This window comes from Python bivittatus, unplaced genomic scaffold, assembly GCF_059951505.1.
Source record: "Python bivittatus isolate LINGU-HERP-01145 unplaced genomic scaffold, Pbiv_v1 ctg000070_np1212, whole genome shotgun sequence".
Classification (NCBI taxonomy): Eukaryota; Metazoa; Chordata; class Lepidosauria; order Squamata; family Pythonidae; genus Python; species Python bivittatus.
This window is the reverse complement of record NW_028277034.1, coordinates 37,413,379-37,433,013: the sequence shown is the minus strand read 5'-3', so window position 1 is coordinate 37,433,013 and position 19,635 is coordinate 37,413,379. Positions and strand designations below refer to the sequence as shown.

The following is a 19,635-nucleotide window of genomic DNA, read 5'->3' as shown; positions in this document are numbered from 1 at the left end:
TATTAAAGGAGCTTTGCCCATTGGACAGAAGTTAAAATATAATAAGAGGTGGAAGATCACCAGCCACACACAGGTAATCAACTTGGGTAAACCAAGCTTCAGCCTCAAGGTCATATTGGATATACATTTGGGGATCTGAATGACTGTCTCAAGGACTTCCTTTTGGACTGGATTGTGTCCAGAAAGGAACAATTGAGCTATTGACCTAACTAAGCTTCATATAAGAGCTGAGTCAAAGACTTGGCATTAGGTTGTTTGAAAAAAGCAGAAGAACATTGAAATGCTGTGGCTTGTCTGAGGCATGAATTCTATCTCCACATATTTAATACATTTAATCTGCTTAATGATGTGGCCCTAGTTGTTCCAATCACTTATCTTGGGTCTTTTGGTACACACTGCAACCATTTTCCTTTGATAATTAATCAAAAGATGATTATTAGTACAGTACCGAGCACAGGTCCTTAATGTTCTTCGGATGCCAATTGATATCTATGGTAGACTCACAGCAATATCTGCATAAAGTCCTACTGGTAAACTTTTCCCAACTCTCTTAGAAAGGTAAGCAAGAACTGTAAACTTTTACAGCTTATAAGAAAGAAATGCCACATATGATGCTGTTTTGGGTTAACTAGAATATTTTTCAACCATATGTTGTAAAGCCAGTTTTGGCCATAGTGGAACATTCTGTTCTAAAGTCTGTTTGTTCTTTGGACATACTATTTTCCTACTCCAACTTTCCAATTCACACAATTGGCTTATAAAGTACTTATTATGCTCAAGAGGCTTATGGGAGAGCAATTAACTGGATTATGCCTTTTTTTTTAACATAGAGATGATAGTCACTAATCCTCAATCCTAGAGAATGAAGACCATTTTATTGCTATGAATGAAAAGTGAAATCAGAATTCACACCCACCACTTAGTAGTTGTCTTAATCAGTTCAATTAGAATGTGATCATCCTAGCCATCCTTGGACATAAATTAAATCCTGGTCTAGTGCTACAGTGTGAGCTTTGGGCTCCTGGGTTCTCCTCTCCATCTATTCTTTCATGTAATTGGGAGAATGAGATTGTATGAATTCACATTGATTTCCAACCTTGCTACTATGTGCAGATCCTCTGTGATCATTGATGGGAGAAACTCAATGAGCATTGGTTAGAATGAGGATATGCTGATTATAGTATTACCACCACTGTTAGGATGTTGTAGGTCAGTGACCAGTGATTAGTATTTATTTATGTAAAGCAATTTATATGGAATTGTTACTTGTGATGGAATGGAATTATGAAGGCCAGACTCAGGGAGAAAAACATTTTCTTTCATCTCCTGAGGCGTGAGGGAGAGATAAGAGGATGAGACCGGCACCTCCCTGAGGAATTCACAATGTTGTGGCTGGCATTACTTGGGAACTGGGGTTTCAGGCTGGGAAGTTTCTTGCTAGAGGTTGTAGCTAATAAACATTGCTGGACTGAATTTACATGGTCTCTTGGAGTTCCTTGGGCTAGGCCTGACGTCATTGGAGTCTGGGAAGATTGATATCAGGCCTAGCCCAAGGAACTCCAAGAGACCATGTAAATTCAGTCCAGCAATGTTTATTAGCTACAACCTCTAGCAAGAAACTTCCCAGCCTGAAACCCCAGTTCCCAAGTAATGCCAGCCACAACATTGTGAATTCCTCAGGGAGGTGCCGGTCTCATCCTCTTATCTCTCCCTCACGCCTCAGGAGATGAAAGAAAATGTTTTTCTCCCTGAGTCTGGCCTTCATAATTCCATCCCATCACTTTAGTTAATTTAATATGGATATTTATATTTTTATTGTTTTTGTTGTTTTGGATTTTAATTCTAAGCCACCCAGAGTCACCCTCTGGGGGAGATGGGCGGCATATAAATTTAATAAATTTATTTATTTATTTATTTATTTATTTATTTATTTATTTATGCAGTTTATCCCCACCTTAATCCAGAGGGACTAGTGGCAATCCATAGATTTTATTGTTGTTGTATTATGTTTTTAATAACACTAATAAATAACTCTACATCTTCTTAATGTATTAATCACTTAATTAACTCAAACTAATGACTAATACAGGCACCAATGACTCCACAGCTAAATCCCCCAGTTAGGTATTTTTACAGCCTAGCATATCACTCCAAAATCAGCCTCTTTGTTAGTCTTTGAATCAATATACTGTATCACATGAATCTCAAACATGGGTTAATTCAGTTAGCGAGATTAAGCAATTGTATCACTGCAGCAAATAATTCCAGAGCCATGACAACTGTTTGCAGCAATCAATCAATCAATCAATCAATCAATCAATCAAATAAAAAATAAAAAAATTAAAAATTATGGTTCTTTAAAAACTCACAAATACTGGGTCTCTGCTCATTTTATTATGCCCGTGAAATTTTACTTTTACGTACAAGATACTCACATTTAGAAGAGAACAAAGCAGAAACCAAAATCCCAAGGAGTTATTTTCTCCCCCCACCTTTTCTATTGCTCCTAATGACTATAAATCAGCCCCTGCCTTCAGATTAATTTATATCTTGCTTCCACTGATTTGTGTCTTTATCAACCTGATTGAAGTACAGGTATACATATTGTAACTAAATAAACAGGGCAAAAAGCCCAGCAAAGTGTTCCATTAACATGCCATTGACCACAAGTAGAAGAGGCTGATCAAAAGAATAAAAGGGATTCATTCAGAGAAAGAGGGATCCAATCCCAGCTGAGATGAATCGATAAAGCCTACAAATATCTGATGAAAATTACTTTTATATCATGCTGCTTTTCTTGGTCTTCACTGAACCTAGAACATATGTGCCTTTAAATATATGCAGACATATTAAAATACGTATATAAGGATGTGCAGATGATTTAGGATAGTTCATCTCTCCAAAATTTATTCAACCTCACAAAATTCTTCTGTTCTCTTTTTCCTGATTCCTTTCATCTTGAATCAGACAATTGGTTGGATTTGTTTACTCAGGATTTTCCCCTTACACTAAGATGGCAGAGATTGATGTCTTGACATGACATACGTGGAAAACATGTATTTACTTGTGGTCTTTTACCTATGAAAGTATGAGTAAGTGAAAAGTGAGTTTTCCTCATTTTTATGACAAGGAAATGATATCTTACTCATTTTCCCATACTTGCAATTAATTATTTAAAGTCTCACGTTAGTTTGAACCCATGATCTCCCCTCTAAACCATTCCACTGATCACTGTCCCTACATCAAAATAATATTGATTCCTCAAAAACATTAATTGATCTTGTGAGAAGAGAGTCTCAGAGCATGTTCTCCACATTACATTTGAATGTTAGAAAATCAACCAACGAAGATCACAGATGTTTGTCAATAAGGCATCATGATGGTGATAGTGCATAGTAATAGGCCCCTCATTCATCTCTATGTATCTCCTGGAAGGATCTGAATTTTTAGCATGACCATAGTATTTTTGCTAGCATAGTTAAGCCTCAAAAAACCCAATCCTTTCTGACTCCAAGTCATTCCTTATTTTCTAGTAGCTTTCAGTAATTGAAATGACTTTTCTCCATCCCACACATCGTCTTGTCTCAGTTGTATCAGGGCTCAAAGCTTCCCAAATAGAGAAGCTGAACCCAGATTACTGCCAATGGATCCCAATGGATCCCAATACCGCTTGGGGTTGGTTGAAGTTGGCTGACTCTGACATTCCAACCATGAGAAGAGGGTAGGTTCTGGACACCACCTGTCTTTCATAATGAAAAGTATTTATAGGAGATGAACAGTATCACTGATGATTTGAAAGGAATGTTTGTATCACTTTAAAAAATTAGCCATTTTTAGTTTCATTAAATCACCCAAAAGAGACCCACTATGGTATAATGGTTAAGGCGCCAGGCTAGAAACCCAGAGCCTGTGAGTTCTAGTCCCACCTGAGGCACAAAGCCAGCTGGGTGACCTTGAGCCAGTCACTCTCTCTCAGCTCTGGGAAGCAGGCAATGATGAATCACTTCTGAAATCTTGCCAAGAAAACTGCATGACTAGTTGCCAGGAGTAAAAAATTGACTCGAAGGCACACGCACACGTATATAAATCATCCAAAATAGATTATGCAAGGGGAAAGATTGATTCAGCAGTAAAATAAAATTAAAGATAAGCCTCATTTCCACTATAAATATACTATTTCAAACTTTTTATCTAGTTCAATTTGAGAGTAATTCTTTGCAAGGCAGTCCTACATACTGAAACACTACATACTGAAAATCCCGCTTCATTTGGGCTTATGGAGATGCTTAGCCAGAAGGGTGATAACTGTAGGGACCTAAGCATTTCTCAACATTGGTCACACAAACACACACACACACACACAAAAGCAGGCAAGCAGATTGTTTTTCTGCCTATAATTTTCCACTTTCTGAACATTTCAAGCAACTTACTGTAAGCCTCTAGGCTCCCATCTTACTGGCAGCCTACTTCCCAAATGTTGATATTGAACTGAATGTAAATAAGAAGCAACAAAGTCCAAGCATTGTTTCCATAGTTTATCAGAAAATAAACAAGTGAGCTTGTTATATGTGTAATACTTCTTGTCAGTTTCTGCCATCTGTTGGTGAGAGATAACCCATGTGGTTCATAAAATGCAATAACCAGCTGGTAAGCAGGGAAAGGGGAGAGTTTTGATTTAGATAAATCAAAGACCTCCCTCATTCAAATTTTTCATTTACAGCCAATGTTCTTGCAATAGCTATAGTTGCATGTGGTGATCTATTTGTTAGTACACTTAGCTGAGGTTTTATCGTAAATCCTAGATGTTATAAAATTCAATCCAGTTTCTAAAGAAGCGACTCATTTATCCAGAGGATCCATCTACACCAGTGTTTCTCAAACCTTGGGAACTTTAAGATGGGTGGACGTCGACTCCCAGAATTCCCCAGATGAATCATCTTTTCTTGACCATTCAGAGAATCATAGAATTAGAAGGTCACTTTCTAAGCCACCTAGTTCAACCCACACAGCCCTCCCAGAGCTGGGAGACCCCTGACAGATGGTAATCCAGATTCACTTGGATCACTTTATCTAAGAACTTGCTCATCACTATGGACAACTGATTCCATTGTCAAGTGGCTGTTGACCCCAGTCTGCCTCTTCTCCTCTAATGTAGCCGTTCATATAAGGGCCTGCCACTCTTTTTCATGTTCAGAAGCTGAACAGGAACATCTTTGAGTTTTGGTGACGAATAGCACATGCAATTACCCCTATCATAAGCACCAGTTTGCCTTGGTGATATTGCATAAGGACAGCTGATTTTTGTTTTGTTTTCTTTTGCACATTAAGTCAGCACTTATAAGCTAATCTATGCAATATATGCATTATGAATCAGTATATGCCTCTTGAAGGGAGAAAGGATGGCACAATCTTGCTTTTCTATATTGAGGGCTGTATTTGGATTACGATAGGACTAACAAATTTGTATGTTCCAGATTCTGGTGGACTCCAGCTCCCATTGGTTTAGCTAAAACCTATAGGGACATTTATGTGAAAGAAGATTAAATGCTTTCATCTCTTTAAATGAAACAGGAAGAGGAAAGCTTTTATCAATTTTCACTCCAATCCTGCCAATTGTAAGTAAGGATAGTCAACTAAGATACTTAAAAGGACTGGGTCTAAATTATGGCAAGCATTAACTGTCAATATCTAAAAACATTTTATTCCTGAGCATTCTTGTTTATCTGAGGCAAAGTAGCATAACATTCTTGTGTAGAAAGAAGGAGATTCACAGACAACAAAATATTGTTTCCTCAAGACACATTTCAGTTACAGTATGTGGATAAAAGCTTTGCAGGGTTGCACTGGCTAAACATCTTGTGGGTTGATGTAGCTTGTTTGACTCTTTATGTGAGCAATATTTTTCCAGCCAATCATTTCTGAGAGAGTAATATAAGAATGTATTTTTTTCTCTGAAGGAATAGTACCGTCATGACAGAATAGGTCTTGGAATAATTATCTTTTGATGACTTTAAGTATTTACCATGTAGATACTAGCAGACTGATATGGTCCCAAAAATATCAGTAACCTTGAAATTTTATGATTTCTCTTCTATTAACTGTGGAAATAGTTATTACAGTCATCGTTCAGTCATTCAGTTGCTTCTGATTCTGTGGCCCAGAGGACATTGTTTCACCAGGTGGCCTATTAGTAACTGCTTCTTGGAGTTATTGTAAATTTCTGCTTGTGTTATCAGTAATAGTGTCTAGCCACCCTGTTTTCTGTTGACCTTTTTTTCAATTGCCTCTGATTTTTCTGACCATAAAGGGTTTTCTTCAAAGACCCTCATTTCCACACTTTGTCATAGAACTGTAGAGCTGGAATGGACCACAAGAATCTTCTACTCCAATCCTTGCAAAGTGCAGGAAAATCAGTTAAACCAAAAATGATGTCTAGCCTCTTCTTAAAAGCTCCAGAAATGGAGAAACCATAACCTCCATAGGTAGATTCTGATTCTGATTCTGTAAAAACAGTAAAATAGATTTGTAAGATCTCGTTTTTCAGAGTGGTCAGCAAGATTCTTTTAGCATGTTCACAGGGGTAAATGTGGGTCATTAATTGCAGTCATTCGCATACTGCCTCCAGTCTCCAAAAGTAAGCCAACTGGATCTGGTTAATACTTGAATGTGGGATCCGCATCCCAGGGCTGTAGACTAAAGTAAGATTTTTATTTTATTTTATTTTTTTAAATCTCAGTGGAAGACAGGGCAATATACTTGTCCAGAAAACAATGTTAATGTGTCCATATAATTCCCAGGAATCAAGCTTTACTTCAGTTGAAGATCTGCAAAATGAGATTATTATCATAAGTACCTGGAGTAAGCTTCATTAAACACAGTGGCATGTATATGTACAGCACTTAAGGGCATTTCCTCATGATTTATAGCATCTTATAACATTACCAAGCCATTGCTTTCAATATATAAAATACTAATGAGGAAGTGTTACATGTAATCTATATGTGCAATCCACCATGATCTGGAGAGTTCTTTGGAGATTAAAAGACTAATAAGGCAATAAGTGCAAAAGCCATGTGAACAAAATATTTGTCTTCAAAATTCTAGAAAATATTTCATCCTGACTGCAACAGCTGCTGTCCTGGATACATCCTTACCCCACTTGAATCTGGGAAAAAGGTATTTTTCTTTTCTTTTCTTTTGTTTCAATTTGCAAAATATATCATTGGCTATTGTTGCAGTTACATGTAAGCTTCTGAGTCTCTTCAGAATTAAAATCCAATACACCCAGTAAAATAGCACATAGATACCTCTTTTGGCTTTTGAGCTGTTTGAGATATTTTCGGCTGGTTAAAAAATCTTTTTTTCATTGTACATTGTATTGGGACATCATTTCTTTTCTGTGCTCCATTAGCTTGCTGTTTCTCTACATGTCTTGTAGCCAGTGACAAGGATGCAAAGCCATCTATGGCACTAAAAACAGGTTTAATTATTATATTTCCAGAATCTGCTATTAGATTTCAAAATAGAGATAAAAACCCCCAACAAAAATAGTTATCTTTCACATATATGACATTCATACTAGCTCATAACTGTGTGTTAGGGTGCAAAAAGGTTTTTGAGTAAGAGGCAATGGTTGGCAAACTATAATAGTTTAAAAAAGCAAACCTTTTTATGATTGAACCAACAGATGGCAGTCTTTGAGAGGAAGACCGAATTAAGTTTCTTCAGGTCTGTTTTTAATGTTTGTCGCAATACAATTATAACATTTATTATTACTTTTTTTATGCAAGTGGGATTAAAATCAAGATGCAGGGATACAAAAGTGACTTTTGTACATTAAAGGAAATTACTAAATGGAAAACAACTAAAAAGAAAACTACTTGAATGGCAACTTAGGTTTCTTTGAGTACAGCTGGGAAATTTTCGGAATCCAACTATGGGTGCAGTATTCTCCAATTAGTAGAAGTAAGCAAATCTTATTAATAGAAGCAAGCAAAAAGTCTATGCAAATCAGGATTGTCCACAGGGAGAGTAAAAATGGTGGCCCTGACTGAGTAATCAAAGCCTTTTCTTTTGTGTGTCAATGAATGCAAAAAAAGGCATGGGGATTCGATCATGTGGTTACAGCCACTATCATAACTTTTTCGACACACATTCCCATGGAGTGCCCTACTGAAATTATTAGTTTTCTAAAGACTTCACATGAAATGTTATGAATTGTTTAATTGTCCAGATGCTGGAAAAGAAAGGACTTTGCTGTGTACAATTATTATGCAAATATTGAGCTGTATAATGAATACAGGATGAATTTAAAGGATAGCATTTCCTATTATCATTGTAAAATGTCAGAACTGTGATGTTTTTCTGGATGAAAGGAAGACAGTGCTATTTTTTATAACTTTTGCAAGGCCTGGGTAATGTGTGAACTAATGTTTCCTAAATGGGCATCTCTTTATACATTGGAAGTACATCTGGCATCTGCCTGGCAGCTAACAGTTTCTCGGAACATGCATGGAGTGTCCTCCAACCATCTGATAGGGCCCAACTCTAGTAGGATTTTGTAGGATATGTTCTTTTAGCCTTTATTTCTCCAGAGATTACCTCACAAGGCAGCTGGCTGATTAAAAGCATTGTGAATTTGCCCTTTTACAGAACCATCCCAGGATTATATGAATTATGTCTTCATTATCCAGTGCTAATAATTCTTCACATTTCCTACCGAAAGTGGCAAAAACTGTAAGGTCTACAAGGTATTTAATCTCTTTTTTAATATCTTATCACTTTTGCATTTTAATTCTTGCCTTTTTAAAAAATGTAATATGCCATCCTGATAAAATGCCCTCTAATTATAGTTTGTTGGCATTTTATAGAATACAAAGTTCAGATTCTACTTTCATTATGAAATTGGAGTAACTGTAATGTAGCCAAAATGGACGCAAAGCTTGGCTGAGCTTCATTTCTTAATCATTTTTGGAATTACTTTTTTTTTACTATTTTTCAAATATTAAGAACCTTTGAAATAGCAAGTTTGATGGTGAGTTTCCTTCAATCCTTAACAAAAGAAATTTTAAGTGTGACTTTAAGGACTTAGCAATTTTTGGGAATAAACTGCAAAAAGGGTGATTAGAGTGTTGTTTTTGGAAAGTTATAAATAGACTAAGGTCTAGATGGACTTGAAATGGGACTCTGAAATTAATTGAATTAATCCTCTCCATGGGAAAATGACTTGTGTTTTGAATTCTGAAAAAAACCAACATGATAGGATGGGACTTTGAAGGTTGGACACTAGAGGGAGCTAAAGGGAAGTAAAGATTACAATTAAAGGAGAAGAACACCTAGTTGACTTGTTAACAGACAATGGAGCAAAATACCATAACACTGAATGTACTGAAGGATATAGTGGAACAATGGACTCAGAAGTTAATTTTAAGTATGTCTGCCATCATACATAGACTCTGTGTGAATGATGTTATAGAGGAACAAGTTCTACTGGATAAGACCGAAATAGATTTGTACATGGATTTAACTGGATATACAAACGAAACCAGCTGACATTTTAATAATTAAAAGGGACATACAACCAACCAACCAACCAACCAGGAGAATGACTTGGATAATTTCCCTATATAGGATTTATAAGAGACTGGTTAAAGTTTTGGAAGACTTGGTGAGAAGGGACAAAGAAAAAAAGAAAAGAAATCAAGGATTTTATTTTTCTTGGATTTTATTTTTCTTTATATTCCTTTATTTTTTGTAGTTTGTATTAGCTTTTATCTGTACAATTGTAATACTTAATAAAATTATTTGAAAGTGAAAAAAAAAGAAATTGGGATAACCATCTATTTACTTTGTCATTCTCTTTTTAAATCCAAGTGTTGCATAATAACGAAAGGCTTAATTTCCATTTAAACCTATGAAAAGGTGAAGACAATGGATCATTTTCAAAGACTGTTATTGTTATAAAATGCACACACTGAATTGAGATTATTTATTATTGAAAAGTATGACATTTAGCTGAAAAATATGTAAAAGAATGTTGATTTTGGCACTGTTTGGCTCACATCATTTTTCGGCTGTTCTTTTAATTGTTTTTATTTTTTTATTTGTAGACAATAAATTATTGCAATTTTGGTGGTTTTTAGCCATGTGAAAAGGCTTAGAGATACACTTTTTATAATTAAATACTTTGTGAGATAAGAAAGCATCTTTATTGTTTTCAGGGCACATAAGATGTGGAAAGGACTTATAATCTACACATGGGAATTTGAAATTTTATCTTTTCTGTAATATTCATTTTTGTAACCTGGAATATGGTGCATTCCATATTCTGCCGTAACATATGTAAGAGAATGTTGAAATATAACATTCTCTAAGTCAATAACTTTTCAGATTAATACCTTTACCAGGAGACCACCGAAGAAGATATTGTTCAGGAAAACTTTTTTTTTTTTGAAGTATGGCATATTTTTACAACCCAAGGCAAGCAAATAATGTTTACGACATGGCAAACCAGTCTCAGAGATAAGATTAAGAGTTTAATAATTACACACTTTTTACATTATGAAAATAAGTCATAAATAGTGTAAAAATAATTCTGAAGTTCAACTTCTCACAAAGTAGGGACAAAAACCAAATATAAAACTCAAACAGGAGCAATTAAAAGACTCAGAAGAATAAGAGGAACCAGAATAACTTTTTTAAAAGCAATAAAGCGATATATCCTATTTGATAAAGTTCAGTCTTGTATTAACTCTTAACCAGAGGCTACAACAATGTAGAAATCAATATCAAATAAAAATGGTGGTTTAAATCTTGCAACTATTTACACAAACATATTGTTTTTACCATGATATGACACTAAGAATGTGATATGAAAATGGCTTACAGTATGTAATGTTTCCCCACAAGTAGGAATAATTCTCCCCAAATGGCAGATTTCTGCTTTTAAGAGATATCATTATGAAATATGAAAATACCTGCACATACAGATACATTTTAAAAAAGTAAAAAAGCAAATAAAATATATTTTCCAAAACAAGCAAACACACAAACAAAAACAATAACCCAGTCCCAAACCCCAAACCAGATACATACACCTTGAAAAACAGTTTGGAAGAAATTATAGTTCAAACATGTACAGAGGCATAATATTCACAATGAATGAGCCCAGTTCAGTGGGAAGATGTTCCCTGGAACCACAGTGAAACGTATGAGTATTACAGAAGACTCTCATTCCTTCCATTTCACTTGTTCAAGAAAGTGGCACGGGATAAGCATGGCCAACATTAAGAATACGTTACACATACATTCATCCCCAGATGAAATGTTTTTAGAATATCACCAGTACCAAATACAACTGAGGAAACTGTGATGAATTTTCATCTAAACATACAGAGTAAGACTGAGTAAGGCCCCTGTTCTCTAAGAAAAAGAACATAATGAAAAGGATGCCTTTCAAATAGTAATTTTTAAAAAATAAATTTTCCATCCTTTTCTATTTTTTTATTGTTCTGAAAACTTCATCACATGTTCAGACAGCAGTAATGAGAAAACATTTGTCTATATCTAGCCAGCCTCTAGACAAACTGAGAGACCCATCTGAATTTTAATTAGTACTTGACCATTCAAATGCATTATTGAATGCATTATTTACTTATTAGCTGCTGTTGTTTTAAACCACCACAATCCCAAGGGTTTGGTGGATCTTTGCTCTATGACTCTTGCCATATTGGAAGAAAAAAAAGGTAAGAAGACGAAACAGAACAAAACTTCAGCACTGCTTTCCTCAGTAGCTGAAAGTCCAGAATAAAGAGCCTCCTAACGTCTCATGATTTTTTTTCTTCGTAAGGTGTAGGCTATTGTGTGAAAGTTGAAAATTGTTAATACACAAAAGATACAGATGGACACTAAATTTGTATAACAATATAGTAATGGTAATTAGGAGGCTTGCAAACAAAATGTATAATCTTAACCTTAGATATCTGAAGATGCCCACTATTATACCATTTCCTTTTAAAATAATGATACAAAACAGTCCTGCTATACAAACAAATCCAGTAACATATCCTTATGGTGAACAATGCTCTATATAAACAAGGCTTGCACCCAGGCATTCCAAATGCTGATCAGGACGTCCAACTTGATTCCTAGATTGTCTCTGGCCTGTTTCTTAAAGTGTCTTAATATTTTGGCACTTTTTAGTTCCGCAAAAGTGAAGCATTCAGACAGATAGCTTTTCAGCACTGTACATAATACTGTCTGGGGAGGGCATAGTTCAAGTTTTTAATGACACATGTATCGGTAAACAGGAACAGTTACCTTTCTCAGTGCTTCCCTTCTAAGAAGGGCAGAATTGCTAGCATCATGTTCAGTGCTATATGCTTCAGAGCATAGACCGAGTTTCCTTGAGGCTCTCTCTGCAGGTCCACCTAGGGTACATAAAGGTCTCTTCTCCTCCTCCCATTTAGCTGTATACGTTAGACAAGTTGTTGGGTGGACTTTGGGTATTCTAGATAAGGGTGATATTGATCTTGCTAAGCTTTTTATTGATATAGTGGAGAGCAATATCTTAGTCTGTTTTTCTAAGCTAGTAATCAGATAAAATCAGGAAAGGAAATATTTAGCTTTCAATAATACGAATTATGCTTCACACTTTATACCTTACTATTATGTTTTCTAAGTACTTTGAAACATAACATTCTTCAGTTTGTGGACATGAAAATGAAATACCTTACGGAATTTCAGGAAAGATTCATCCAAAATATGTTGCGTACCCATGACAAATAAATATTGGGGGGAGGGAAAACAGCCAAAGGTAAAATAATTAGAAAAGTTTGAAATGGGAAGTCAACAAATACATATCGTCTCCAGTGTGGATATAAAAACAAAAACAAAACAAAAAACAAAAACAGATTATTGCAAGGTGGAAATCTACAAGTGTAAAAAAAAGAAAAAGAAAAAATGCTATTTAAACTGTAATATTTGAGTATAAATGACTGCTTTAGAGGAGCTTTGTAAGAAGAAAACATTTTAGCACCAAAATAATTCTTAAATATCAACATAAAGGCACTACAAGTCTTCAGAAAACAAGTGCGTGGCCAGACTAAGCACGTTTTTGGCATTTTTAAGAACCAGGCACCATTTTGATATCTATTACTGCTCTTCCAAATCTAAACAGACAGATTATCATGCAAGTTTATCAATTTGACATCAACATAATGGAATGGTTTTCTAACATTATGAATCAGAATTCATCAATGAACAGCCTGTAATGAATACCAAACTCTTATCTATTCTTTAAAAAGAATAAATCAGCAAACATGATTGCTATAGCTGGAAAATTGACTGTTATAAGAAAAATGGCTGCTCAGCTAATCTACAGCTACATGCTCATATTCTCAATTCATATATTGTTAATTTCTGCACAGACTAAATCTCTTCCATCAACCTGAAAACAGATTGATAACCATTATTCCATTTAGAAGTTTAATTTCACTCTAAAATTAGTGATTGATGTCCTATCATTAACTCATTTAAATATCAACTGAAAAACAAACCAACAACCAGGGTCATGGGGCTGATTTGTGACGGGATCGCCACAAGCATTGCTTTCTATTTTTGATTAGCGTGCTTACCAGCCACACGGTAAGTCCACAAAAGACATGGGAGACCTATGTGCATGTTTGATATTTCCGTGCAGCCCACCCACTCTGCTTCCTCATCTTGTATTCACAGAGCTAGTATTGTTAGCTCTACAAACACAAAAAGAGAGGGAATGTTTAATGAGAATAAAAGAAACACTCATAGTCCAAGTTATTGATGAATTTTATATGTAGACCCCTACGAAGTGGAGGGAAACAGATCATAAAGAAAAAATATTTTTGGTAAAATGGCACAATACCTGAAGAGTGTATTCTTAATGGAACCATTCTGGCTGTAATGACCATCATAAAAAAAATCTGAGGAAACCATATGTTTGGAATGTACTGCCCAGCCTTTGGGCATTATGCTTACAGATGAGTAACATCTGACCAGATCTAAAATTACATAATTAAGGTTTAGCAGGATAGAGTAACAAATAACTCACATTACAGAGAAATGCATAAAAAATTAATATATAGGAAGCCTGTGGATGGAATTCAACATTATCCATCAACCAACAAAATGGAGAGAATGGCTTCTCCCACTACCATTAGCTTCATAGGCCTCCCAATTTTTTTCCTGGATAATTGGAGGACTCTTCAGAGTAGATTTGGGGAGATGGTTGAGGAGGGGATATTCCATGCAAAAAGAGAAAGGAAACTTCCATCTTACAAATGTCTGTTTGCATTACATGGGAGAAAACACTTCTTAAATATATTAAAATATGAATATTTATGTATGTGTACACAATTATACATGCATACATCTCTTATTTTTGCATTTCAAACATTTAAATTCCACCTTTCCACGCAGGCAGGACAGATTTCAATAAAAATATAATAAAACCACAAGAAAAAAATATTTAGTAAAAATAGGCATTCATTTCTCTGAATTTCCTGAGCACTAGAATTTTTTTCCTCCTGCTGTTGAGAGGATATCACTGAAACATTGAAAAACTTGCTAAAATGTTAACATGAAAGCTTCAGTATTGAGAAAAAGATCCTTAGTTCCGAAAAAGTAATGGAAAATACAATATATTGTTTAAAGGGTTCTAATTATCATTATTTTTATTATTATTTATTTAAATGTATTGGCCACCCATCTCCAGTGGACTCTGGGCAGCGCGCAAATGGTCTATAAACAAAATTTTAAATTAAAAAAAGGAAGTAAGATTTAGGGGTATAAAGCAGTACTGAGACTTAACTAATATTTGGTACGGTGATAAATATAATTCCATTTTCAACCTGATACAAATGACATTTTGCCACAATGGATGTTTATTTTCATAAGTGTGTTACTGTATTTTGAAAATATCCTACTGACTTTTTTGAAAGTGTATGAAATCTCTTATTTGGTCAGACCTTTAAAAAATTATAGAACATTCATCAGATTTAATGGCCATTTGAACAATGACAATATTCACCCTCCCAGCAAAATAGCAAAATTAATTAGCTTCTTAGAATGACTACAAACATACATTTTGAATATAAGCTTAAATATAAAAATATTAAATAGAAGGGTTCAAAACAGAGAAATGAAATATTTTAAAAAATAATATTCAGATGAAAATAACAATATATTTGAGATACAATGTAGCATGTACTGTAGCTATCATGCAGCAATACCTCCCCCCAGTTCCATATTATTTGGGTCATGGAACCCCAAAATACATTGATGTAGAAGAATGAAAACAAATGAATACGTGAACACGTAAAAAAAGAAAATCCTTTTGTTATGGAGAAGTCCTTATATATATATATCTAAAAAGACAGTGTTGAAAAAAGTTGAACACAATTCTGTTCTTCAAAATTTGAATGTCTATAAGCATGAAAGCAGAGGAGGCTAGTACACTGAACATGTAATTAAATATATTCTCCAAGCCTGTACACGCATATGCCATTGCACCGGAATTTCTAAAATCCAAATAGTAAGCTATAAAAAGTCAGATGCATTTCATTATTTTAGAGGAAGGCATTTTATGGTAACTTTTGTAAAAGCACTTCCTCTATCACACCTTCAAAATACAACATGTGAAATACATATTGTAGCAATCTTTGAAGATCACATTGTCCCCCAGTTGATACTAAGACCTATCATTGAATGATCCATTTGATGTCTCTCTGCAACTTTATCATCTTACTCGCAAAGCATGATCTTCATGCTTCTTTCATTCTTGGTAAAACAGTCCAACATGTGTTGAAATCCATGCTTCTTGACTGTGAGCAGTGCAAGCAAACAGAGGCTGATGAACAGGTATCATCCTTCTTTTTGACAAAGATGGTTTCATAACCCAGAAGACTGAAAGCCATCCACCGTCAGAAGGAACTGAAGTTCCCTCCAAATTCAAGATCATTGTCTTAATCTCCTTGTATCATTTTTTTGCAATAAGCCATGGTGTGACTCCCTTGAGATGACAGAAAGAACAATTGAATGTGTCAAGTGAAATTGACAACAAGCAACCCTTGTCGCGTATGACAGCAAGCAACCATTGTAGCACAACAAGCTGTTTTAGTACACAAATCATGCTTTTGCTCAAGCAAGTTTGGGGAAATGGGGCAGTGATAGAGTTTATGAGGGTGAACATGGCAACAAAGTCACTATATTCCAATGGCAACCTGTTACTGAGCACATATTTGGTCACAAATTAATGTAATTAATAAGTCATGGCACTTCTTCTCCATGCTGGTCCACAAGCCAAATCAAACAAGAATACAACCCAAACATAAAAGTAAAAAACCCCAAAATTTAAAAAAGGAAAACTGCAGAAACAATTCAAATGTCTATGAATTATCACTCTATTGGGATTAGCTCTGTAGACAGAATATTTTGATTCTGTACATTTATTGCACAGTTTATATTTGTCGGATTGCAGCCATATGTACACATGACTACTGCAAACAAGTAGAAGCAGTGCTATGTAAACATATTTCAGACTTGTAAAACCAATGCTTCCATTTTCAACTATAAATACAGGAGGTGATGTATTATATACACAACTTCATGCTTGCAAAGTTAGATTCATCACTGCAAAGAAACAAAGAGAAACATTTTAGCAATATTAGTAGTATTGGGTTCAAAGATATGTTTCAGCTGTATAAATAATACTGAGCTGGATAAAGAGATATATGAGTGGAGTTCTCCCCACAGAGTAAAATACTCTCAGCTTATAGGAGCTAAACGAGGGGGGGAGTTTTCTCCTTCCTTCCTGCAACAGCATTGAAAACTGCAGGAAAGCAGCAAAGGGGTATTAGCAAAGATTTTTTTGTTTTTTTCATATTCTTTTCCTTTGATTGACAGATCTTATTTTGCCTACTGGTGCTTGTTGCTATACAGCAGTGTTTCTCAACCTTGGCAACTTTAAGATGTGTGGACTTCAACTCCCAGAATTCCCCATGGCTTGCTGGGGAATTCTGGGAGTTGAAGTCCACTCATCTTAAAGTTGCCAAGGTTGAGAAACACTGGTATACAGTATTTAGGAATTAAAATAGTAAGCATAAGAATATTTGAGTGATCTCACCTTTTGCCAACAGCCAGGCATTGGTAACCCATCTGGCCCCTGTTTGAATAAGAAAGATCAAAGTATATTGTTGAGTTTGATAACACACCTCACCAATGCTAACATCATTTCATGCCTCAATTGTCGTTCAGGAAAATGAGCAAAATTCAAGCACTTAATATAACAGATGGGGTGCGGGGCAATTTTTGAAATTCATATGTACAGTATGTAATCATATGTTCCTCAGGTTTGCAGAAGAAGAATGAACAACAACCATACTATAAATAGTTGAAATCAATTCAGAGGAACACCTTAAATTAACAAATGCCTTATTCCATGCAAATGTATTTATGGCTTTGATCCATATATAACAGTTATAATGGAATGACAGTTAAGATCCCAAGCGTGTTATAGATCTCTTGGTTTTGACCAGGACTAGTTAGTCCTTCTAAAGAAAATTAGATAGGATTGAAAAAAGATATAATAATCAAAACAACTTTCCATGAGCAAGCATCATTTCTGTCTGAAATGTACTGGAATTACTCTCCCAAGAGCAAAATAATTATAGTTTAGCTACCAGCAAACATGATGGCATATTTTCAATACTGAATGTTTGAAATTAAAAGTATATGAAAGAAAACTAAATAAATATAATTTCTCAGAAATAATGAGAAGGTAGTGTTCATAACTGATGTTGGTAGATGTTATTAAACTGATATGGAAGCTTCAAGTATTGCATGTAGTTAACTTGACTGGATTTATATTTGTAAAATAAATGATAAAGTTCTTATGAATGCTAAAAATCCTCCATTTCCTACTTGGGAACCTATTCTACAAAGTTTCCTTCAGCTAGTAGATAAGAGGGGCCCTGTAGACTACTTTCTCTCTTCATTGTTTGAATACTAGGTATTGTTAACAAGACTGAGTAATTTAACTTTAGGTTGCTATCAGTTAAATCAACAGTGCCAGTGCAGCCCAGTCCATTTTTGACTAAACCCAGACATTTTGTTCAAGTGAGTTTACTTCTTTTGTCTTAATCTGATTCTGATTTTAAGTAGTGAGATTTCACTCCTATTCACATTCAGACCAGTTATATCAGGTTGAGATGACACAGTAATATCTGTGCAATATTGTAAACAATGGCATGTCTCTGCTCTGAAGGAGAAAAGACAGGATGATTCTGTGCTATTTTATCAGGTACTAAGTGGATTAAATCTAAGAATTTGGGTTCTCATAATTAATGGGTTACTCACAGTAGGTTGTGGGATTGTAAGTAAGTAGGATCAGCACTTGAATATATGGGGAGTCTTTACATTACAGTATTAGCTTGCAAATCATGAGAAAAACCCCAATCAGACATATTTGCAAAGCCCACACAGTTGTCTAACATATCTTTGAATTTTCCATTGAAAGATTTGAGAAATTCAGATAATTCCCCCTCCTTAGATTATAACTCAGTAATTTGAAGAAAACAACAAAAACCGCTAAGCAAACACTTGCTGACAGGTATGTTGTAGCAGCCTTATAGGACAGTTTTCCTTGATTTCCAGACAGAAATAATACTGCAAGATCAAACATACTTTAAAGAATTATGAGGGCATGCTTTATTTATTTGCAATCAAATATATAATAATAGGCTATTGTTAATCAATGACAAACAAAATAAAACATGGATTTTATACTTAAAGACTTTCCTGACAATTTAGATTAAGATGTGCTTAAAAAAACAGCTTAACTTTTACATTCATCTTTAGAGAATCGTGCTTAAACTACACACAGTATCAAAACATGCAGATCAAATCTATCTAGCCTTTAAAGGGTTTTTGGCATTTTCTAGAAATGTGTAGATAATGATGATTTAAAAAAAAAAAAAGCATTTTGATAAAATTGAAATGTTTGCCAGATTGGTACAAGGGAAAGGGATCAACAAGTAGAATTTTAGTATAGGTAGGAGCTTAAATTCATGCTAACATAGAATAGGAACTGTTGTATATACTGTGGGAAATTAAGATCCAAAGGAAAGACTGTTATGCTGAAAACATTTAAGAAACAAAGACGATAAGTGCTTTGGGCTGCAGGCCATTAATTTCTTATGAAGTACTTATAAAGCTTATTTTCAAGTGAACATAACATTGCAATATGTAGTAGAAGTGATCATGGGAATAGCAGACAGGTAAGTCTATTCAAGACCAATTCCCTGTCAATATATAATACTCATAACCTAACCTAAACAATCTTGGGCTTAATGTACCCTTTGCTAAACTGAGGGTAGAAACATAGAAATATGCATCTACTGAGCTCAGTTGGTGTATTCCATAACTAAGTCTGGATATAATCAGAAGTTGCAGAAACAAAGCTAAATTGAGCATTCCAGTTAAACTGCCTATTGTAATACATTATATCATTTCCCCCTATTTCATGGGGGATATTTGTACTTAGAAAAACGGGCAGGGAGAGTGCTTTCCTCTGCACAGTTTGCAACCCTTTGGATTGATTCT

General features: G+C 34.9%; 1 protein-coding gene across 1 annotated transcript in view; it reads right to left on the bottom strand.

Annotated features, from left to right (window-relative positions):
- Positions 1-10,004: 10,004 nt before the first annotated feature.
- The window catches only part of COL25A1 (collagen type XXV alpha 1 chain), a 285,548-nt gene continuing 275,917 nt past the window's right edge, over positions 10,005-19,635 (bottom strand). The window contains exons 36-37 of the mRNA XM_088132984.1: positions 17,159-17,197; positions 10,005-16,045 (exon numbers count right to left, since the gene is read on the bottom strand). Of these exons, the coding sequence (XP_087989110.1) occupies positions 16,013-16,045; positions 17,159-17,197 (72 nt within the window). The 3' untranslated portion in view covers positions 10,005-16,012. The remainder of the gene's footprint in view (positions 16,046-17,158; positions 17,198-19,635) is intronic.